We start from the raw sequence: 25,231 nt of genomic DNA, 5'->3' as shown, positions 1-25,231 counted from the left end.
CAGCAGTGTGACTGCATGCTGCAAGACTTTAGGAAAGCCCTTCCAGGTAGTATGTGAAGTGTTAGAACCCTGGGCTGCTGCAGATCCTGAGAAACCATCATCAGACAGTGTTTTTTAGCTCCTGGCTGAAGCAGAGGGTAGTTTACTTCTACATACAGACTGATATTTGGAGGAAAGAGTACCAGGAATCTCTCCTCTGCATGAAGCAACCTCTGTAAACCCGCGAGAATAAAAAAAAGTCTTTTAACTTCCTGACCTACAAACTCAACCTGTTATCTGAAAATAAAGCTGTGTTCTTGCACGCTTCTGTGTTCTCCTGTGTAATAAAGATTTTTATAGTGGAACTTAGTTAACAATTGTAATGATGTATGAGCCACAGGCAAAGCCAGTTCATTTCCCAGAGCTGCTGCCTCCACAGTATTAGCCAGGGTAAAGAGAGTAAAGTGTGCATATTTGAGAAAGAGAGAGAAAAATAAATGAGTCCAAGAGCATGGGGAGTAGCATGGTGTTTTGTTTTGTTTTTGCAAATAAGAAATCATATCTTATTTCACGTGAAAATCAAATCTGCCTTTTAACTTGCCCTGCCAATTTTTAAGTAAAAATGTTAGGATAAATATGAATAAAAAAAAAAAGATGGTACTTATTTTTAATAAATCAAACACATGATTGTGACACAGCATAGCAGCTTGTTTGTTTGTTTGTTTCCCAATCAAGTAGCTATTCCTGGTGTTATGGATTTGAAAGCTGCTTTCTCTGTGTGCCTTTGAACACCAGTGTATGATTCCAAGAAATGCCAACGATGGCAATCAAATTCTACTCTTTGGTAATACCCTAAATAGGTCAGGTGGAATGGGGAGCAGAAGCCTTCCATCTGTTGCATTCCCTGTATTAATTACAAGGGAAGTTAAAACACTGGAGTTGCATCACCTTGCTTCTGCTTGGAGACCTGGGGCTGCTTGTGTACCTTTCCATGGTCGCTCAAGACAGCACGGAGCAGCGGGCAGCTGTTTGACCCAACACCTTTCCCCAGAGATGTGGCACAGCTTTTCTAGCAGTGAATGCAATCTGAATAGCCAAATTACAGTCCTTGTGCTTGACATAGCTGGACCTGGTGGTTTTTCTGATCTCTTCCCTCCCTTTCACCTCTTTCCTGCAGTAGCTGATCCAGTCGTGTCCCTTGCTATCTATATGGCAGCAACCCAGTAGGTGTGCAGAAGTATGTGATGGTGGCTGTTTTGGGGCAGAAAGGGAGGAATGGAGGTTGGAGCTGCTCTGGCACATGGGGATGAGATAGTTCAAAGGAGTATGAAGATGTATAAATGCAGGGACCAGTCTCTTCTGTTCACTAGGTGGAAACACCCCTATATTGCCATGTAAAATACTATAGAAGTTCTCCTATGTTAATCAAAATGTAACAGTGCTGCAAGTCCTGTCCTGAAGTACAAGTTGTGGCATTTTTATAGCAGAGGTCATGACTTGAAATATGAGGAGCTGCATAGTTGGTTTTCCAAGGAAGGTGCTGACGTTTTTACTTCCTTGTGTCCAACAATCCTGGCTAATCCAGGAATGCTGATGTGTGACTGTGAGCTAGTCTGTGGTTTTCTGGCCTCCAGGAGGGAGAGGCTGCTCTCGCAGCCACAAACTCCACTTCAGCAGTGAGGTGGGCATTCTCATGTAGTCATTTCCATTGCTTTTCATGTTTTTGGAATGTTTCTTTCACTGTTGAGGTGTATAGATAGAGAAAATCCAATAAAAAATATGCTTATCCACTTCGGTTTTGTTACAGTGTTTTAAGAGTATGGATGAAAAATACTGTATAAATATTCAATGTCTTGTTTTAAGAAGAGCACTGAAAAATACAAGTTAGATCTTCCTGAAGCGAGTCATTAGGTGCAACTGGAAGGATGTTACAATGAGTGGCGGCCCTACAGTGTGAGTACGGCACCTGGATGAGGACAGCCTGCCTGGGGAGAGCAGCTCAGCCCAATGTGTCATGTCAGGATTGTCCTTCCTTCACCTTTCCTCCTTGCAGCTCTCCAGGCTTTGAAAAACCTTCACTTGAAAACACCCGTCTACAAAGCTAACATCTTGACAGGGAGGAAAAAACCTGAACACAGTCGTGTATCTGCAGGAGTGAGCTGACAGGGGGAGGAGAGGGAAAAGGGCCTGGCATTTGAGATCAGGCCAAACATTCAGCATTCTTAAAACGCTGTGGTTTGTTTTTTTGTATTTTTTTTTCTTTCTTTTTTTTTTTTTTTTTCACTGCTATCCTGCAAATGTCTTTTTCTCATTACCTGTCTTCAAAATGTAGCTTTTTTCAAAGTTCATCTTTGCCTTCAAAAACTCCTTAAGTATTGTGGGAGCAGCTTTGGCGCTTAGTTTCACATCGCTGGTGCACTATGAAAGCCAGGGCTTTACTTAAATTTAAGATTGAGATTCATATCTTTGGTGTGAGGGAGACCTTTAAATGGATGAGGAAGTACAGGAGTGAGACTGAGGCTCTCCTGAGAGGCTTCTGCCAGCACTGCCCACCACTGAAATGTAAGGGTACCATGGTGTATTTGACAAAAGGGAGATTTAAAAAAATACAACAGCACTTGTGAGGATAGAGATACCTCCTAACCTCTCACTCACTGTAGTGTTAAGAATGGATTTCATAAGCTTTGTTGAAGCTTGAAATGTGGCCTTTGATTAGTTATATCATTTCCCACTGGCATGGTAAACATGGATAGTGACTCACAGTGTAGAAGCTTGTACAGCATGAGGAAGGTCATAAGATTAGTGGGGTCAAGCCTTCTTCAGTTTATTTGTTGTAGTGTGGTTCTGCGTAAATGCACAAAACTCTTTCAATCTTACAGACACTGCAGTTGGAGGTTTTTTTTTTGATTTTTTTTTTTTAACACAGGGTAGGACTTCTGAAGCTAGGTAGAAAAAGACTAAAAATGCAAGGTTTATCACACAACAGTTTCTCTGATTCTAATGAACAATAGAGGAAGAGAAAAGGGTGAACTAACAAAATAAATTGGAAGCTAATTTTGGAGAGCAAAAGCCTCGGAAAATTGAAATTCTAAGCTGTATGCAGCTTCTAACTATACTAATTCACTGCATATAATACATTAACGTAGGTTTACTGATTTCATTTCCTTTAAAAAAAACAAACAAACAAACAACAACACAGAGCACAAAACCCTGCTTGGATATCATATTTTGAAAGGTATTATATTAGTATGATATTATATTAGTATGATGAGTGCCTTTCTCCTGTTTGTTTTTTTTTTTTGTTTGTTTGTTTATTAAGAAAAAAAAAAAAAACTTCTGAAATTGTTTGGCATAGTACTGTATTTTTAGAAGAATTATGCCCTAAGAAATACTGGTAAACAGAACAGACATAGCGGACACTTAGCTTAAGACACTTGAGGTGGATGTGTTATTTTTTTTTAATTTTTTTTTTTTTTTTTCCAGTGAGATGGTTGTAAGTTTTACAGTGAAAGTTTAGCTTCAGGTCAACTGAAAGTATTTGGCAGTGTTTTCTTTTACTTAAGGAATGAAGTGTGGTTAAGCACGTGGGTACAAGTGCGTAGAGGCTTACTGAGGAGGAGCTGGCTGGGGACAGTGAAACCCTTTATGGCTTGCGGGTGTTCCTGTATTGTGAAACACAGATGTGCACTCCTTCCCCCATCTCTATTGCTCTGCTATTTACTGGGGAGTTATAAACTGCCCTTTTCCCCAAGTCCACCTACAGCACACACCTCTCCATGAACTAGTAGCTATCTCATCTGGGTGGCCATTGGTCCAAGGAACTTAAAGCCTTGCCCATGAGGTCTTCTCTACCTTGGCTGTGTTTGGTGGTTTCAAAGCAAGAACAGGCTCCAGGTTGAGAGGGTGACTGTGAAATCTGTTGTGGCATTCACAAGCGTATCTCCAAGTCTCAGGTTGGTGGTAGAGGGAGGCTGCAGGTGTTTCTCCTAATGTGTGTTGTTTTGGTTTTTGTTTTTTAGCTGTTGGATTTATAAATTAATAGCTGTCTCTCCAACACCTTAGCCACTTCGGTCATTGGGGAAGGAGGAGTGAACTCTAGATGAGATGCTTTCTGATTCAGATGTTGCATAGAGATCAGACATAGTCCATCCCTCTAAACCAAGGCTGAGTGGGCACTGAGATTCCTTGCGAGCATTGCAGTTAGATGGGAGAGTTGGTTCCAGTGGTTTTCATCCTCTCTCTCTTGTCTCTCAGTGCTGTATTGTAATTAGTGGAAAACTGATGGATTTCCATCTACTAACAGGTGGAAACTTGCTTTTGGTTTAATCAGGGCTTTGTGTATAATTATGTGTAAATACCTGATGTATTCTGCTTTCATTCTTAATTTTCAGGGTGTGGTGGTTTTTTTTTTTTTTATCTTCTATCTTCCATTTACATAAGCACATAGTAATCTTCGAATTCACAAACATGCTTACTATAAATATAGAAACAAATATACTTTTTCCTCACTGAAATTTGTGAGCATATTGGTGTTTTACTGCTGTTAGTAAGAGCTAACTCTCTCCTACTTCACTTTAGAAGTTAGAAATAGGCTGGTGAAGAGACAACGAGCTTATGTGTAATCATACGTATGTTAAAAGACGATCACAGTTCTTCACAGCCTTGCAAACTAGTCTGAGCCTACCAATGTCTATTTACAGATTTTTGTAGACTGCTAGATGATTGTCATTAATGAACTTCCTCTAACTAGTCCAGATTTTCCTTAAAACACAATGTCTGGAAGAGGGCATGCCTTCGGTTGAGGCATAAATGTTTAAGGTGAGTGAGCGGGTTGCTTCACACACTTAAATACTTTGTCAGCTATTGGGTGTCCAAGTCAGTGATATGGGAGAGGGACTTATATCTGGGAAAAAAGAGAAAAAAAAGGTTAATCTTTTCTGAAAAGGCAGTGAGACAAAATAGCTACGATTCACACAGCTCTAAGATAAACAAGTAATAGCTCATGTTCAACAGCGAAGCATGTTCATATAGCATGAATAGGATGGATGTGTTGTATGATAAATCTAGACACAGCAAATAAATTTCAGCTTGAAAAATAAGATACCACATGAGACAGCATGTGCAGCTAGAATGTTAATGTTTAGGAAAGTGAAAGAACTGGTGAAAAGGAGAGCGCAGAAATGAAGAATAGATATTTTGCTTTTTTACCAGGATTGATTAGCCAAGTTTTATTTTCTTTTGGGGAGGGGAGGGAGGTCTTTAAACCATAATAGCCTTCCCTTATTGTCAAAATGATAATATATATAAAGCACTTCTTGTAATATTTCTCTTCAAAATGACTATTCATCAGTCCCAGAGTCAGACGCTCATATTTCAACTCACAATTTAGTTTAGCAAGTTGATACTTCAGAGCAATCAGTCATCTTTAGCATTTGTGTTTTTAATACAAATGTCAGCTACAGAAACACACAGCGCTCTTAAGCAGGGAAAGATTGGCTAATCCTGATAGTACTTTTCATCTTCTGGTTAAGAAAGAGATTATTGCTTTTCAGAGAGGAAAAAAAAAGAAATGGTATTTTTCCCAGTTCAGCAGTTCAGTTCAGACCATGAAAAGACTGAAGGCAGAAGACTCTGTCTTCTGTTAGCCCAATGTGAGTGTGACAGTGCCCCGTAACAGATGAGTTTCAGGAGCTTGGTGGGGAGAGTGAAGGTAAGGGTAGTATAAATAGGGGACCAAATCATAGGTCCTGACACAAACTGAATATATGGTGAGGGGAATGACAGCAAATGCCAAACAAACTCTTGTGGCTTAATCTAGTGTAGCCCTGAAGAGCCTCCATTTACAATTTGTTCTCCAGTTTACTACATAATGTACTTTATGTGCTACACTTTCTCTGACAAACTTCCTGCAATCACCAGAGAAGGAATAATCTTTAGTAACTCGCTTGACTTTCTGGTTTGGCCAAGATTTCGAGCTGCAATAGATCACCTTCCGGTGTCCTAAGCATGATGTTGCAGTGAAACGTGGGCACCACCTGCTTAGCAAACTGCATTAGAAAATCATTAATCTCTGTTCCATTTTTTTTCTTTGTACTGCCTCACATATCTCATCTGAATAGTTAGACCTTTCTTGTGAAAACAGGAGGATTTCTTGGGGGGGGGGTGGTAGCAAATAATTTGTCTCCTGTGATTTGACACCCCCCACACCCCTCAATGCACCACGTGGAAATTCTCCTCCCAGATCCAGTGTAACATGGGCTTCCTGCTTCCTCCTCCTCCTCAAAGGTGAAGTGTGTTATAGTCCAAGCTGTAGGGAGTTGCTTGGCTCTGGGTGGGGTGTTTTTCAAACGTCACCAGTGGCCAGGCTGTCAGTCAGACAGCAGAGTTGTTTTCTGGCTTCCTCTGCTCAGCACTGGTGAGACCACACCTGGAGTACTGGGTCCAGTTCTGGGCCTCCCCAGTAGCAGAGGGAGAGGCAGGCTGGAGAGAGTCCAACAGAGGGTCACCAAGATGATGAAGAGGCAGGAGCACATCTCCTGTGAGGAGAGGATGAGAGAGCTGGGGCTGTTCAGCCTGTAGAAGGGAAGGCTTAGGGGGATCTCATCAATGTCCATAAATACCTGAAGGGAGGGAGCAAAGAGGACGGAGCCAGGCCCTTTTCAGTGGTGCCCAGCACTAGAACAAGAGGCAGTGGGCACAAAGTGGAGCCCAGGAGGCTCCCTCTGAGCAGCAGGCAGCAATTCTGTGCTGTGCAGGTGAGGAGCCCTGGCAGAGGCTGCCCAGAGAGCTGTGGGGGCTCCTCTTGGGGATCTCCAGAAGCCACCTGGGCCTGGCCCTGGGCAGCCTGCTCTGGGTGGCCCTGCTTGCGCAGAGCTTGGAGCAGGTGGCCCCCAGGGGTCCCTTCCCACCACACACATCCTGTGAAGTGCTGCAGAGTAACAAGGACTGGGCTGTTCCAGTCCTGGGACTGTTCTTGAGACTGCTAAAATCTGAGAACCTTGTCCCTGCTCCAGTGTTCAGCAGCAGTATGCCAGTATTTTGTATGGACTGACAAACTTACCCCTTTTTTGTTTCAGTCTTGCCTCTCCAGCAAAATATACATAATTCTACAAGCAGAAGTGTTTTTGTCACTGACGATTTTTCAGTCTATGTGCAACTTTGCAGTCCCCTACATCTAGACATGCTTCCAAAGGTTCCCCTAACTCATGTTTTAATTAGATTTTATTTCCATATCTTAAAAAGAAGAGATGAAGAATCTGCATTAAACCTTGGTCTTCTGAATTAGTTTACTAAAAATTAGGCTGTAAATGCTAATTCCAGATTACACTGAAAGTAGTGTACAGTAGCTCTTCTTAAAAAGCCACTTTATATTATAACATTATTAATTTGTAGAAACAAATTGCTGAAATAACCTGACTGACAGTCTGTGCCAATAATAACACATAATAACTGTGGGCAAACACAGCATATAGTTCCTAGAGTGTTTTCTGTTTTGCATGATGGTTGTAAGCAATTCTTGCCAGATGGGCTGATAATGTAATTAGGAATCGTTGTGTTAAATGAGGCAATATTTAAATTGGCAACTAATTTTCCTATCTATTAACCAGCTTAAAAAAGAAGAGCTGTTACCCAAATGATTTCTAGCTGCTAATCTCTAACAAGAAATGTAGCTCTTCTTTGCACTTTTTTTTTTTTTAAGCGCTGTCTAACAATTTTTTTTTTTTTCTGTAGGGTCTAATATGTATGGGACAAAATAAGAAAGAGAGGGAATTAAGAGATGTTGCAAGTTATGGGGTTTTTAGATGGTGTGGACTTGTGCTAAGCCATCATGATATGTGGCAACAGCACATGAGCCAGTAATGGGATGCTTCCTATTTATAGTCTCTAAATGTGGAAAAAAAAAACACACATTTTTACTTTGTGATGGTTCACTGTGTGGCATACTCGATCAAGCAGAGTAGGACTATAAACCCTATTTTAAGCGTGTGTGTGGGAGAAATCAAGAAAGCACAGCAGGACAAGATTTTGAACGGCATATGAATGTTACTAGCATGAAACGGTCGCACTTTACTGGGGAAGGGAGAGAGGGGAATAGAAAGGGAGGGCATTCGGTCAAGTTAAAATCCCAGGGAAGGCATGTTCATTTGTAGTTTTCATTGTGGTCTCTTACACATCCAGCTTCATTGGACCTTCTGGCTTGCATGATGGAAGCTGTCAATTGCCTAACATCAAGATTTTGACTGAGCCCCAGAGTAAACATACAACTGAATGAGATTCATTATTATATCTATGGGTCTAACTCTGCAGATCTTACTCTGTTCTTTATTCCCCCAAGCATCAGCTGAAGCAGGGATGAAGATCCAAATGCATTTTTTCAGTCTGTTTCATTTTGTTCAGTGATAAGTCTTCATTGCTTGACCTAGAAGAATCAGGCCCATTAACTCGAAAAAACTATAGTGTATTTTTCCACAGGCCCTTCTTTTAATGGGGATGAAGATTATCACTGTCTCGGGGTGGGTTACCTGGGGAATTACATCAAAAACAACAGTGCAACAGGGCTGCATGCAAGCCCTGGGATTCCACACCTGGCAAAGACTGTGTATGCTAAGCCACACAGGGAGCTGCTTCAAAGAAATGCATTATGCACTTACAGCCTGTGGGATTGGTTTTGTATGTTTTTCTGAGCATTACAAAAAACTTCTGACCTCAGACTAAAACAGGAAAGAGAAACTTCACCAAGTCTGAGTACAGTGTAGGTCAGCACAGAGGTAAGGTTTGTCCCTGCTAGAGGACAAGGAAGTCACTTTCTGAATACATGGTGTGTTTTGCAAACTGCACATTACTGCTCACTGATGCAGTTAAAGTAGGGATAGATGACTCCTAGTGTTGATGACGTTGCATCGACATCACTTGCGGTAAGAGATAGGGCTAGTACCTGAACCACAGACAAAAGAAGTTTTGTTGAGTGAAAAAAGATGATAGATCAATAGAAAAATTTTACTGGTATCAAAATACAACAATATTCAGCAGTGGAAAGAATAAAAAAAATAAAGACAGTAGTAAGTTAAATTATTGAAGCAGGAGAGTATACAGTAAGTGCTATTTGATGCTGATGCTAAATCAAATACTGGAAAGCTTCAGGGATCCTTGAAGTATTGACAATGTATTTGACTACCAGATGAAATGAATTATTACAACTGTTTTATTTTTTCAGCATCTCCACCAATTGGAGTAAAAAACAACATATAAGATGCATGGCCCAAGGAGACTTCTGCCTCTCTGGCAATGCATTTCCATGTTCACAACTTTCAGTAAACAGCTTTTGATTTGAGCACAACTTAATGGCATACAGATAGGGTGGCAGATTTCCTCTGTAAGTTTGTCATGGCTCAGGTGGTTGTTACCATCATGGTCACTTTATACCCAGGAGTCTTTTTTAACCTCTCATTAATAGCCATATTATTCAGGAAATGCATCCAGCAAAATAATCTCCCAGTATGGTATGAGGTGCAGGTTTCACATCCCACAGCTGTGGTAAAGGTGATCTTTGGGGGAAAAAAGGGCTTTTATATCTGCTGTATAGATCTGAAATTGAACTTGATGTTATCACCAACCATGGGGCTTGTCCCAACCATGGTCACACTCCCACATCTCCTAATGATTTATTAATATCAACCATCTTCTTGACATGAATTATTACTCCATATATCACACACGGCTATGGTAAAGGTGATCTCTGGGGGGGAAAAAAAAAAAAAAGGGCTTTTATATCTGCTGTATAGATCTGAAATTGAACTCGGAAATGTCCAAAAAAAAAAAAAAAAATCCACCACCAACTGTAGGCTTTCCTTTTGTGCCTTGCAGTGTGAAAGGAAAGGAGTCTTTCGTTTTTTATGACTAGCACATGATCAGTCAGCAGCCTTTGGACAATTTCTCCTTCATTGCTTCATTCAGATGTGCCTCTCTGATCTTGGCTTTTGCCAAATCTGACTTCACCTGACACTTTCTGACAAAACATGCCAATCACTAATCAGCTGTAAGTGACAGGACACGATTCTTTCGAGGTGGCTGTCATAAATCCAGTGGACCTGCTTTGCCAGCAAGGAGAGCTCTGGTTCATGGTCTCTCTGCTGCTTTGCCAGGAGGCTGTTGAAGAGGATGCAAACACCCCTGCTGGCTCTCCCTCAACATCAGTACCTTCCTGCTACGGAAAGGTGAAGGTACAGAGAAGTATGGCCACTCTCCAGCTCAATGTGTTCAGGTGGCATTGAGCGGGTGGTGAAGTGCAGCGACTGGGGAGCGAGCGTGCTGCGTGTTCGCCTCCATCTCCAGGGGACTGGGCAGGGCTGACCTCTGGAGACGGGGCAGGGCAGGCAGCCCTGGACCATGAGGCCTCCAGCTGCCACCCCGTGACTTACCAGAGCTGGTCTGGAAGCTGCCCAGCAGCCTAGTTAAACTGTCAGAGAACTGGCGCAGAATAAAGTAGTCTCCGGCAGTGACAACATGAAAGTGGATCTTAATGAGACGTGGAGGCACTAAAGAAAATTCGGACCGAAAGGGCGGCAGGCAGAGAAAGAGCACCCAGTCAGTTATACCCACCCCAAAATGATCTGCTAATCACTGGCACTATTGTAAGGGCCACAATAAATCTGTGTCTGCCCTGGCCGCCTGCGTCTCATTATGCACAAACATGCAGATCGGGAATGTCAGCCTCAATAGCGATCTGTCGTGTGAGCGTGGCCAAGGCCGAGTGGGCTGGGACCTGCATGGTTAGCTGCCTTTGTGTTTTCCCCTTTTTTTGGAGGGGAGAGATACCAGTTTTCTTTTGGAAATGTTGATTCGCTCCGTTCTGTGGGCAGTAAACTTGCCCTTTTCTTCAGTGATTTCTGAATTCTGTGATAGTAACATTTTATTCAAGGTGTGGGGGGTAAAATGTCTTTTATATAAGTCATAGTTAGCGGTTGAGCTTTTTTTATTTTATTTCTTTTTAATTTTATTTCCCCAGTCCTCCTCCATGTACAGTGTCATACATACTACTGAAGTTAGGGTAACACCTATATCTATTTATTCAGTTGACGTATAGTGCCCATTACTCAAACATCACAGACTGCCTTGGAAATGCTAATTAATTTAAGCCCTGCAGCACCCCTTGGAGGCAACTTTTGTTGGTCCTGATAGATGCACACATTGTAGCTACTCTTTGTTATTTATTTTTAATACAATTTCTATCCAAGAGAGGGAAAAAAAAAGAGAGGGGAAAAAAATAAAAAAGAACAGTTCTTACTTTGTTAGGTGTTTGACAGAATGTTAGATTTTAATCTTGGTGAAACAAAGTATGAAGCAAACTTTGGATTTTCTTGCAAGTCATGCCTCACAGGTTCTTACTTTCTTTTAAAGCCTCAGCTCCTGGAGCCAGGTGAACTTGGATATGTCCTTTTCTTTCTAGAAGTCCGTCTAGCATGTCTGTTTGCAAAATAAATTTTAATGCATTGTTTTCACTTAATCTAAAATCTGAGATGCAGTGAGGCAAGTAAATAACTTGACTGAAGTTGTGGTTTTGTTTATGTTTAGTCTTAAAATTTTTGTATGATTAGGGCTGGGAATACCAATGGCAGAGTTCATGCAGTTCAAAAGAGAGTCCCATTGATTACTAGTTGTTGTTGGTTTTTTTTTTTTTGTTTTTTTTTGTTTTTTTTTTTTTAACAGTCCTCAGTCCCAGATTTTATTTACTAGGTAAAACAGGGGCAACCTTCTTCCTCCTCCTCCTCCATGAGCAAACCAAAAATGTTTTTAAACATCAGCTCACACTTTTTTTCTCCTGTGCTCAGTCTAAAATCGATTAAAGAAGAATTCAGCATATCTTCTCTAAGTGCTTTATCTTCCTATGTCTTTACACTCCTTTCTGAATTTGATTCTGTTTCTCCATTTCCTTTGTCATCGTTGAGTTCATTTCCCCCATCTTTCTCTCTTACAATCCAGCAAATTGAAAAGGGCAATCACCCTTTTCTAGTATCTGCTCCTCCCATCTCTTTTCAAGTAGCTGTCTGATAAGACAGATTACTAATGTTTTTTGCAACTGTAGGTAAGGAACCTGAGTGGATTTGTAGCACAGCCATATGGGTACTAGTACTTATGCCAAGAAGCCATGGGAAACATCCAGCCAAGAGCAGGAAAAAAGTGTGACCACCACTTTTGGTAGTGACAGACTTAAATTATCATTAATGACACTCCCAAGCTGTAGTTTCAATGTTGCTGAAAGAAGTTATCCTGCATCTCAGCTCATTCCCATGCTGTGACCTGCTTCGTGCTAGCACAAGTGTTCACACAGCTGTGGTGAACCTGACTGGTCACCTGAGCCAAATGGGGAAAGGGAAGGTCTCATTTTTTTCTGTGTGGTTTTGTTAGTCATTTTTTGGCCTCAGTCATCCTCCCAATTAATTGAACAAGTGGTCCCCCTCTTAAGCTGCCGACCAATCAGTGCTTTTCACTGTGTCTGTAAGTCTGCCATCCTCCTGTTCCCAGGCAGTGAAGACTGTGGTAGGTTGCTACCGCTCCGCTCAAAAGGAGTTACACCTTCTCCCAGTGCTTGCTAAGCTTCATGTTTCTGCTTCTTTCTGCTCAGACCTCACCTAGAAACCTCATCAGCCCTAAGGCAAGCAGTACTTTAAAGAGGGCACAAAGCAGCATGTGTCCCTGATGAGACAGGTTGCTGAGACACAAGGACTTGGCCAAAAAGAAATTTGAGATGGTCATGAATTCATCTGCTGAATAAATATGGGCTTGGCGGATATTCCCCTTCTGTGACCATGACTATTTTACAGCATTTCATTATAATCAGCTATTCTAGAGGGGCCACAGCAGCATGTCTTTCCCCAAAGTGACATTTTGCATTTATTTTTCAGGACAACTGTCGTCTTCATTTTTAAACTAAAGGTAGCTTAGACAAAAAACTTTAATGATTTCTTTTTTTTTTTTTTTTTTCTTTTTTTTGTTTGTTTAGTTGAATATGAAAACCACCTCTCCTTTCTTCTGTTTCGGCAGTTAAATATTCTGGTTGACACTGGAAGCAGTAATTTTGCTGTAGCAGGTGTGCCTGATCCTGATGTCACCTCCTACTTCAATACAGAGCTGTAAGTACCTGTTCTGCACGCCTCGGTGGGATAGGATGTCTTTTAGATTCTGACTGCTCCATGCCATAGAGGATGATCAGGAAGTTTGTGGGGCTTCTCTGACATCCCATGACACTGGGGTGTTTGCTGCCTGAACCAGAAGGTTGGTTCTCCTTGTTGCAGAGTCCAGACTGACACCACAAACGGTCTCACTGATAACAGCAAGACTGAGATCTGGACCCAATACTGATTAGAGCTGGGGAAAAAGGAAGAAGATCACAGGGTAAAAATCATTTCTAAAATCACACCAACTTCACCAATTTCTTATCCAAATAGTCTTGGAAGGAATTAGAAATGTAAATTTATTTCCCTTTTCTTAAAAAAATAAAATAAAAAACAGTAGTCCTATCTGCTACTTGACATTTCATTTGACACAAAACTTGATTAGTCAAAAACTAATTTGTTATTTAGTTTGGATAAGGACCTCAGTCAGCCAGTGATTGGAACAGACCCTGTGCTGAACTGGGTTGTTTATAAGATACAACTTGGAGATTTTGGTGCCTGTTATGCACAAAATTTGCTGTTTAGCAAGAGCTGACATTAGTCATAGCCAAGCACAGCTTACTCTGAATCACTTTTCCTCTTTTCTTCCTTCCCTTCTGCCTGTCTCTAGTTTAAATTACTTCAGGTAAATTTCTACAAAACAGTGTCTATCTTTAGCTGAAGAATATAGTTCAAATTACTTAGAGGACAGGGAGGCAGGAGAACATCACCTCTTCATGTATTTTAACATGGGGTATTGTTTTCTTCCAATAAGATGCACTGATAATGGAGTCAAAGTCAGTATTTCCATGCTGCCTAGTACAAAAGCCTGACCTCCTGTCACATATTCAGCTGTTAATGGAGATACTTCACATAGGTCTGAAAAGTCCAGAATTTGCACCTGAGAGCTATTTCTGCACTAGTGCAGAATTTTGCTTGTCAGCGGTCCCCTTCCATAGGTAGTGGCTACAATTATAAGGAAACTTACTTGTCAGGAATTAAAAGCACAAGTATTTCCTTCTCCCTTTTATCTTCAGTGACGTTACTTTGGAAGGGCAAGGCCTCTCATAAGAACCACACGCTGTTACAAACAGCAACAACAACAGATGCTCTGTGTTGAGAAAGACTGTGAAATCACTTGAAGGTTACAGCCTCTTATCAGTGTTCTCTGTGTACATTGTGTTTTCAGAACTTTGGTACAAAATTAATAATGAAACCTTGAAAATTAGTCCCTGGAACGTTAAGGGTGCTTTATCAAATGATTCAAACTGAAGTAATAATAGAAGAGAGCAATTGCAATAGCAGTTCCTGGTTTGGTTTGGACTGATGGAGAATGGGAATACGTTCAGAATAAAGTGCAGGTATTAGCATGCTTGAACCTGGCTACATCGTGATTTTTTCATTTCAAAGTTTAAGCATAACTATCATCTGGGGGGCATCTTGGCCCTATTGAATCGGTGAGACGTTTAAACGCTCTTTGAAAGAAAATTCTGTAGGTCACCTAGTACATAATGCCCCTGATGCTGGGCTGTCATAAGATTGGATCAGCCATGGCTGAGTCCAGCCAAGTCCTGTAAGCCTCTGAGGGTGGAGAATCCATGAACTCTGGGCAGTGTGTTTCAGTGGTGGGCCACACTCTCCAGGAGTGCAAATTACTACCTAATATCCAAACTGAACCTCAAAAAAATGTTACTCAAGGGGTAATACCCCTTGTATGATCGTTTGACAAAGAAGGTTGTCTGTGTCATTTTAGTAGCTGTCTTTCAAGTCAGTGTAAGCTGCTATGACTTCTCCTTTTAGCCTCATTTACAAAACAGGCCCAGTCCCTGCAAGCTCTCCTCCTGTGTTTGAGGTCCCTGGCCTATTTGGTAGCCCTCTGCCAGTTCCTCTCCTATTTCTCTCTGTCCCCGTTGAACTGGGTTCCCATGGCTGGCCACAGTATTCCAGGTGTGGAATGCCAGCTATGCTCCTTAATGTAGTGTCTTAGAGTGCCATGATATGTCCGTGAAATTGCTCACTGAGTGTCCCTTTGTACCTTTTTGTCCTTCATGTGCTTAGGAATGGATTGCAGGAGGTTGTTTCTGTGTCTCTTCCTGAGCTGATGTGAAGCCAATGGACCTATAGGGCCTTGGGCCCTGCTGCTTTCTCTTCTTGAGACTGGCCTTAGGACAGCCTTTTCTCTGTAGTCACGATTTTGTACAGATGGTAGGCAGGGGCCTTGTTATCACATCAGCCAGATCTGAAAAATGACCCAAGAGTGATCTTTACCTGTGTGTAAGTGAAACAAATAGTCTATGTGTACTTTTGTTCCATGATATCTGGGACACTTTAAAATTAAATAAAGACATCACCTCTTGTCTGGTAATTAGTCCTGCAGTTTTTCCCTTTATCATCATGAAGTGCTTCCATATCAAAGTCATAAACTGCAAATTGAAGACAAGGGGAGTGAAGGGTTAGTAATTTGTTAAGTTAATAAATCTTGTGGGACTGAGTTAGATGTGTGCTTATTAGAATATTAATATTGTGTTGGAGAAATACAGTGATGGGTCTGAATTTCCTGATTGCCAATATCTTTCAAATTATCAAAATATAAAGTTAAGTGTGTTATTATTTTTGGACTGAAATTGGGAGGGTGTGTAGAAAAGTTGTTGTCTTTGTTTTAGAGTCTCTAAGAACATGGAATGTGTATTTTTCAGGACAACCCTCCCTGAGCAGTTTTGGAAGTAATTTATTAAATCACGTTATGTGTCACATTTTTATATCATATAATTGCATTATTCAATTATCTGGCATTTTATGTACAAAATAAATAGAGCTATTTTCATGAACTCTTTCATGACTGGTTTTTGAGTGGCTCTTACAAAATTCTGCTGTGAAAATTTCTGAGTCTGCTGTGATGATCATGTTTTATAAGTTACCAAGTTATGTAAGATTTTGGGCAACAGCCTGATTTGTCCTCCTAAACTGAAAAAAGCAGTCAGTATTTGTTTCTCATGCTGTTCAAAATAATAAGTAGGTTTTGTTGAATGTGCTACTTATGATAAAAGAGCTACTTAAATTTATAAAAGGATTTTCACACTTGAAACTAAATCAGTGTTGGCGTGTTATGTGAAAGAGTGACATACTCAGGCTGTCAGTATTCAGCAGTAGTATCTATAATAGTATCCAGTCTTATTTCAGTGTGAGTATTGCTGCCTCACGGTATAAAGTTTCAAGAGCAAACTACTAGAGAGATGATCATTTGATGAGGTAGGGGGGTAAGAAAATTATGAGCAATAAACTGAGATAATACAATTAAGTACATACCATTTAGCAACACAAAGCTTCTGCTTTGCAGGATGATCCCGTGTGTTTGGTCGTGTGCACTGTAAGTTTTATGGTTTGGGGTAAATTATAAACTTGTTCCAGAACCCCTGCAAATTAAATGGGACTTGTTGGTTAAAAAACAGTAATTTAGGTTGTGAAATATTCTTTAGACAGTTAGGTTGGTTGTTGGGTTTTCACTTTTGCTTTGCCTTAAAGTCATTGGCCCTGAATCACTTGTTTTGTGCCATCTATCACTAGAGAGGGGATCAAAATTTCTGTTCAGATTTTTTGGTCCTTTGCTTTTTTCCATCCCTTCTTTCCCATTGCTTTCTGTAGAGATGTTGATTGGGTGCTTAGGAAAAAGTGAATGGGTAAACAAGAAAACATGAAGTCCTGGTTTATTGCAGACTGGCAATGGAAGAGCATGGAATGAAGGAGTTGCATGTCTGGTGAGGTCGGTGTTAAGCAGGGCTTTCTGCCTAGTGGTTTTGCTTTTGCCTTGTCAAGCATCCTTCAAATATAGAATGACATGAGAAATAATATTTTGGCTATGTTTTGTCCAGTGATATAGGCTGGAAATGAGCAACTCTGCACAAGGAAATGAACTCCTTGCTAGTTTTCTGAGATAAGGCTGGAGAGCTATTCAAGGTCTGAGAACCATTCTTCTGTTTGGTGCTATGGAGAGAAGACGGTAACTGCTAAGGAGAGGGAGAAGGAAGTGGTGGTACCACAGAACTATCATCTATTAGACCTTTATCCTTTCCTCTGGCAAAGGTACACTCTGTCCTACTGGAAGAGTTGAATTTTTATATTTGTATCATAGCCAAAATGGTTTGTTTGGAATTTCTTATGCCGTGTGTTTGTCTCAAAACACTCTACCTCTGAATTAAAACAATTCTCTCATTTTGACCTCTAAAGACGTTTCCTTCTTTTGGAGCAGTGAGATGGAAAAACATGGGCTGATTACAGTCAGTAAGATGGAACAGGAAATGTTTTTGCAGAACAGAATATAATTACTGCCACAAGGACTGCATAAGATCCCTTCCTAGGACAGTAGGAATTTTGCTCCTTGATGTAAATAATAAGACCTCCTCTCCAATATGACATTTGTGTCAATATGTGTCCAATATGACATTGCTTTATAAGTGAAATAATACCCATACTCATACCCATTTCTACAGGTAGGGAGGCACAGAGGAGGTGACTTGTCCTGCCTTTCCACAGAGAAGTTCATCAGCAATACATGATCCCAGTCTTTCTGTATCCTGTTCCAGAGTGCAATCCATGAAGGATTCTTCTTGCCTCCTACCTGAGGGAAGAAGACTTATGTGCTCCTACTGTTGCTGTTCATATGTACAGTCTGTATTTGCAGATGTTCTCCTGGTACTCACCTTTCTCTCCAGTTTTAGATGATTCCTCTTCAGTTGCACAGCCATACACTTTTCTACATGAACAGCCCTGTATTTTCCCTTCCTTTTCCTGGTCCCTCTGGTTTCTTTTATGTCACTAGTTGTTTGGACTCTGTTTCGATTTATAAAAGATACTTCTGGTATCACAGTGGTGCTCTGAAGACCATGACTGAGCAGAGACGTTCTTTTGTCTAAATGTCACAGAAATGCAGAATTACATATAAAGTTAAAACCGTAGTAGCAGTGACTGGATACAGGCAGTAAGTACCAGAATCTCAGGCACATTTGTGCATTTTGATCTATAATCAACATGGCCTATTGCCTGATTTATTTCTGCTGTCTTGGACGTTACAAGCCACTGGGTCCTGAAGACCCTTGAAGGCTTAGGCATTGGGAGTATCAAGAACTAGTCGGGTTTAGAGCTTGGCCTCTTATTCCTTCTTCCCTCTCCCTTAGATAGGAAGAGAATAACTTGCATGGTCCATACGGTCAAGCCGCTCCACAAGATGAGATCTGTGTTCAAACAGGTTGGGAGTTGTCTGTGTAGCCATCTGGAGAGTGTTCCCCATAGCAGGCAAAATCAAACCAGCTTTCTTCTGGCTAGCTCAGGTAGGGGTGGCTGTGAAGCTATCCATGGATGAGCTGGCTCCGAGTTGGCTCTTGTCAGCAAGCTCCCATCTCCTGTGCTCCAGCCACAGACCTAACAGCTTCACGGCTGCTTCTGTCAGAGCAGCTGCTAGATTAAAGCTGGGTGGATAAAGCTGTCCGCACTTGATAAATCACCTTTCTATTGTGTTACACACATGTACTTCTTTTAAATTTACTTTTAAAAAGTGTGTCAAGCTAAAAGTCTGTTCAGATGAAGCAAGCATGGTCATTTGTGTCTCTAGAAGGAGAAACTGCATGCCAAGGAATTGGACCAAAATAGATTGTAGGGGATCTAGAACTTCTGTAGCTCTATGGTAGTGATGCAGATGGAAGGTGATGGCTATGTTTTTACTATAGAATTTTAAAATGAAAAATCTCATGGTGTTTTCTATAATACTTTTGTTAAGCCTTCTAAACAGGATTCTTTTTCTTTGCTCCTTTGCTTTAGCTATCTTTGTCTAGAAGGAACTCCTTCCTTTCCTCCTATAAGTTAGTGAATCATTTGTTAGTTATATCCAAATCTGATTACTTCTTTATAGGCAGGCCAGACTGCAGATTTAGACAACCTGTGTCTTACTGCTGTTGCTCACCGTAACATTCTATTTTACCCAAAATAGAATTTTAATACTATTAATGAGGTAGTAGTCTATAGCTATTCAGTTAACTTGGCATTTCAGTATTAGATTAGAATTCAGAAGCTTTTTATTTCCTAGCACCACTTAATATGTTCCATCCCTAGTTAAAGAGTATTGCTTCTATTGTGACAGATTAGTCCGAGTCAGGGACACATTGCACTGGATGGTGTAATATCTTAGATTAAAAACAAAAACAAAAAATCACATTGTGAAAAATTGAGTCATTGATGGCTTCAGGATAAAAACAGGAGCTCAAGGTTTTTTATTATTATTATTATCACATGGTACTGCTTTTACAATATGACCCTGTTCTGTAAGGATATGTGATCAACTTTGCAGACTTCACTATTTTTCCTCTCTGGGAAAAAATAATATTGGGTGGTATTTTGTTGTCTTGCATTGTAAATAAACAGCACATGCATAAGTGTATCTTTTCCTTTTGAAGGTCAAGTACATACAAATCTCAAGGGATCGATGTCACAGTTAAGTACAGTCAAGGAAGCTGGACTGGAGTGCTGGGTACAGATGTCATTACTATCCCCAAAGGAATTGATGGCAGCTACACCATCAATATTGCAACCATTTTTGAATCAGAGAATTTCTTCTTACCAGGGGTTCAATGGCATGGGATTCTTGGTCTTGCCTATGGCACCTTAGCCAAGGTAAATGATCCTTTCTCCTGCTTTTATCATTTGCAATGATGATAAATAGAAATCTAAATATTAAAGTAAAGAGGGTAGGTGATCTGTCAGCACAAAGTTCCTCCCTTCCAACCACTCATTCCTAAGGATCTTTTGCATTTGTTAAATTCCAGAGAGAACAAATTGGTTTGTGATGGTACCACAGTCCCGTATGAGGATTTAGTCTTTTTTGGTGGTAAAGGCTCCAATTTTAGCTCATCTGTAATGAATAAGCTTTTACTGAGCTTGTAGTACCAAAGTGCAAGAGTAAAGGTTACAAGGCTTCTAGTATGTGTGTGGGAAGCATTTATTAGGGCTCTAATAATGTCCTTCAAGACTTGTCAATGGACTGATGAACTTGCAAAGCCCTTGGCAGTTTGTTCTAAGGCATTCTCCATTCGTCAAGTAAAGGTTGAGATGGAGGGCAAATGTGGGTAATTTCAGAACAAATATTAGCTACCTTGTTTTTATGAGCATAAACCAAACACATTCTGTTCTTATGGAGGTAAGAAATTCAGGTAGAAGTTTAAATTTGAACCTAAAATTTATAGACTGAAATTGGTAAGTTTACAACCTAAAACTGAAAATGTGATTGTAATGCTACATAGTCATAGCTTCCAGCCTACACAGAACTGTCTGAAAAATTCACAAACTGAGATGTATCTATTTAGAATAAATGATTCAATACTGTCTGCACTCTGGAATTAAAAAGCTTTATTCAAGAGCTGTGTGATCATTGTATTGACTTCTGCCTTAGCTGCTGTCATGTGCTGTCAACAGACAGACAGGGAGGAGCTGCTTCTTAGACTCTGCTTTGGGCAAATAGTGCATTCAGGGTATTTATTTTTCCCTTCTTCCAAAGACTTAAATGTTAGCTTCAGAGGCTGCTTTATGCTTTGTGCAGTAAGAGCACTTGGCACCTTGCAAATTAACCAGTGGCCCTGCCTCTCATCAGATGTACTCACACAGAAATCTGAATTATAGTGAAATTGCAATACTCCAATAGATGCAAAGGTAGGTATGGTATACAGTGTAGGAAATGACCTGTTAGTCAGTAATCAGTTGAACTTAGAAAGTTCTTTAAAAGAAAGAAGAGGAAATGAGGGCATTGAATTCAAAGTTCTTTAGAATTAAACTGTGTTTAAAAACTAAGCATGGGAGGTGGGAAGGGCGTGTCATATTTGTCTCTTCTAATAACCCAAAGAGTCTTGCAAGCAGAAAATATCGTTGAGAGTTTCTGCCTGAAAACTAAAACTAGTATCTGAATTTGAAAACTGCAGTTCAAAAATACTTTCATGCTTTAGGGATCTCTGTGACAATGGTCAAGAGTAAAAATGCTTTTAAGAACAACAGAAGGGAAATGACAGGTGTTGTTTTTTTAATGACTTATATAGGATTTTCATCATTTGGTTGTCAGAAATTCAATTTACTTGCTAAAAGTAATCCTATTTGAATGACTTGCTCATTTCTACATGGAAACTTTATAATGAATACTTTTGCAATCATTAATATATCTTTTTTTTCTCTTCACCTTCAAGCCTTCAAGTTCTGTGGAGACGTTCTTTGATTCTCTTGTGAGGCAGGCAAAGATCCCCAACATTTTCTCTTTGCAGATGTGTGGTGCTGGACTGCCTGTTTCCGGAAGTGGTACCAACGGAGGTAGTCTTGTGGGTATCTGTCAATCTGAGAGGGAAGATGTATCTTTGTTAAAGTCTCTCCCTCTTTTCTATGACTATCTTATTTCTTCCAAATTTAGTAGTTAAATATATGAAATGTTTTACATTCTTTTAAGGCAAAGTTAAGCATTTAAGCAAAATTAAAAGTATCTATTTGTTTTCATTCCCCATTCTTTTTTTCTCTCTCAAGTTTGAATAAACTTCGGCATTTGGATCCTCATTTCAATAAAGAAAAAATAAATTTAATGGTGCACTTCCTTACCTATTGTGTTTCCCTTACTTAACTACTAAGCTTGTTCAGATTTATCAAAATGCTGTAGTACTTTTTTATATGATGTGAAAAGGGGGAGAGGAATCAAGGCTCTTTGTCTTTTTTTTAGACAACAGAGCAAAGGAAAAAATTGAGGACCAGATCTTTCCCTTGTTATTAATCAGGGAAGTCTTTCCACCCATTTTAGTGGTTCCAAGAATTGGCTATTATTTATGTGAAATCATTATTTGGAATAACTCTTCACGAATTATGCTGAAATAAACATATCAGCAAAGGAATTAATCACGAATAGTTATTTTGCTGTAAATTCACATACTACTGTAAGTGGGATTTACATTTATCATTTGAGATAGATGAAGCCCAAGAGAGAACTTTCTTATGTTAGTTCAATTCAAAGTCTGATGGTCTGGTATGCTCCCAGACAGCCTCAATGAAAGTCCTGATAGAAGCTAATAGTGGTAGCCACAACACAATGGTCACATTCTATTTCGTCCGTTCATACAAAAAATGAAATGTTGATAAGCAGCATTAAGGCTTTTTTGATCTGATAAAGCGGATTTATAATGTACAAGTTTTCAGTTCTGTCCTGGTTTTATACATTGCCTACGTTAAACCACCAAAGATAAGTTTTTGATTTGAAATACTAGAGCTTTCTTAAGAAAAGCCGTGTGAGTTTGTTAGAAGGCCCTGGAAATTTGGCCCAGCATTGGAATGGTGGTTTACTGAAGCAACATCTTAATTTCTAGTTTCAAACTGTTCTATGATTGGTAAAGAATTTGTTAGCAAAATCCACAGAAATTGTGCTAAATTAAGATTTTGATGTGCTATCACAATGAAACGTTTCTCTTTTTACCTGTACTTGCCCCAGAACTAAACATCCAGGATTTTAAAGTATGTGAATTCTTTTCTCTTTTCCCTCAGGTTCTAGGTGGCATTGAACCAAGTCTCTACAGGGGTGATATATGGTACACACCTATCAAAGAGGAGTGGTATTATCAGGTTGAAATTCTCAAGCTGGAGGTTGGAGGACAGAACCTGGAACTGGACTGCAGAGAGGTATTTGCAATCAACAGATATCGGGGTGGTTGAAGTCCCCCATGAAGACCAGAGCGTATGAATGTGAGACTGATCCTATCTGTCTGTAGAGGGCCTAATCCACTTGTTCTTCCTGGTCAGGTGCCCTGTAGTAGACCCCCACTATAATGTCCCCTGTCCCTGCCCTCCCTTTAATCCTGACCCAGGCAGAGCTCCGTGCACTCCAGCTGCTCACTGGCATAGAGAGCAATTGATGCCCCCTTGTCTTCCCTGCCTGTCCTTCCTAAAGAGCCTGTATCCTTTCATTCCAACACTCCAGTCATGGGAACCATCCCACCATGTCTCAGTGATGCCATGAATTCTTTGCCCTGCAGACACGTGCACCTCTCTTACTCGTTTTTTTTTTTATTGCCCATACTGCATGCGTATGCACTTAAAAGGGGACACTGCAGCATGTTTAGTTCCTAGAAAATATTTGGAGGTTTCTCCATAATGCTGTCTTGTAGGCGTTTTCCTTGTTAGCCTGTAAGTGCTGGAGGTGACCCCTCTGAAGCCCCCTATCATCGATTTTGTGATCCCTTCTGATTATATCACTCCATGCCCATTGTTCAGCAGCCCTGTGCATCACTCATTCTTTCATGGGGCTACTGGTTACCCTCTCCCTCCTTCTTAGCTTAACGCCGTCCTAACAAGGTTAGCCATCCTACTAGCGAAACTGTCTTTTCTCCACTAGTGTCCCTCCCAAGCAGACAGTGATCCTCAAACAAGGTCCCATGGTCATAGAACCCCAAACCCATATCTTGCTCACTTCAGCCTTACCAGTTATTTTTTCTCATGTATATGTTTCATGTTCATATTAGGAATAATGTTTTGTAGTCACTGAATCATTTTGATAAGACTATATTGGTGGAATTTTTGCTCCAAAGCCGTTTTGTTTTTCTGGATATGTATATGTGTGTGTTTCCTTTGTTTCTTGATGTTGCTTGTTGCTATTTGTGTTCTATAATTTTCATGCCCTGTTTTCCTAAGACATCTTAATTTTGTCTTGTGCTTGTTCTCTTAGCTGGAAATAAGTGGAATATGATCATTCTAAAGTTTTAATAGTTCTTACAAATTATGTGAAATTAATGATAAAAAACTTACATAGGGATAAATATATTTCCATATAAAATATGGAATTCATATTTCTATATAAAATATTTAAAATTGATCATATCACCTTCAACTTAATAAGCAGACCAAGGTCTATTTAAATTTCTCTCTATTATATTGTTAGGAATGCAGAACTGCTGGGTTTCTAACATAAATACGTTTGCTTTTCTTTCCTACCTTAAAAAACAATCAATATATTTTGAAGAGGAGTCCTTGTGCTGATGGTTTAATACATGCTGTTTCCAAAAAACAACTCACTTAAAAATGTAGCAGTGTTATGAAAATTTCCTCTTATTGTTACTCTTTCTAAGCTATGGTTTGCTTTCACCTTGGATGTATTAGCATAGTATGCACATCACTGGTACAAAAAGCATCATTCCTTTCTTGATTTAAGGATATTTCCCAGCAGAAGTTTAGGGGAAGAGTAGTAAATTAAGGCTAGTATGATGAAAAGTTAGCTAGTTAAGGGCTTGCCAAGGATGCATAATTCTTTTTGTGGAGTGATGAACTATGTGCCCTGTCTTCTCCTAATTGTTTTCTAGGAAATGGAACATTTTTGTAACAGTCACCAGAGACTACTCCTTTCCTGGCAAGGAAAAAACAGTCCCCTGCACTTCAGATCTGGGGATAGGGCCAGAATAACCCTGCAGCTTTGGCCAGGACCCTGGCAGAGCAGGGCCGAGGAAGCACAAAGCTGCCACTGGTGCACACTGCCTAGGGTGCTCTGTTAAATATTAACCAGCAAGACTGAGAAGGCGAGAAGTTACTGCACACAGAAAGTACATTGTACACAGCATGGAAATCTATAAGGCAGGAATTCTGCATGCTTTTTTATGTTAGTGGTTGGCCCTTTTAGGCTGTGCATCTACCCACTTTTTTTTTTCCTGAGGTGGTGATCTTGGCGATTGCATATTTGTATTGTAAATATGTTAAAATAAATTCCACAATGCCATAATATTTTTCTCCCCTCGTCAGAAATGTTTCTGAGTGTGGGATAAACGGCAGGTGGTGCATATCAGTGCTTTTCCTGTTTGCTTTTCGTTCAGTGCTGCTTGGCAGCCTATAGCACCTCTTCTTTCAAAAAGAAAGTCAGTCAGTTTATGTGGGGTTTTATTTTTATCACTGCACTGAAGATAGTGCCTGTGACTTGATAATATCTAAACCAATGTATCTAGAATTCACTTTCTCTTTGACCTCTTCCTAAAAGTTTATGCTGTCTGTTTGCTCTTGTCTTTTGATTATGCCATAAACATATAATTGTTTGGTTATATTGATGCTGCTGCCTAACC

At 40.1% G+C, this 25,231-nt stretch overlaps 1 protein-coding gene across 1 annotated transcript in view; it reads left to right on the top strand.

Annotated features, from left to right (window-relative positions):
* BACE2 (beta-secretase 2) overlaps positions 1-25,231 on the top strand; it is a gene marked incomplete at both ends in the record, with an annotated part of 46,095 nt that overhangs the window by 8,420 nt on the left and 12,444 nt on the right. Inside the window, 4 exon segments of the mRNA XM_084302503.1 lie at positions 13,021-13,109; positions 19,574-19,790; positions 21,347-21,475; positions 22,677-22,811. Coding sequence (XP_084158629.1) covers positions 13,021-13,109; positions 19,574-19,790; positions 21,347-21,475; positions 22,677-22,811 — 570 coding nt within the window.

Source organism: Netta rufina, assembly GCF_964035555.1.
Source record: "Netta rufina genome assembly, chromosome: 1".
Classification (NCBI taxonomy): Eukaryota; Metazoa; Chordata; class Aves; order Anseriformes; family Anatidae; genus Netta; species Netta rufina.
The sequence above is the reverse complement of the archived record's forward strand: the minus strand, read 5'-3'. Positions and strand labels throughout refer to the sequence as shown.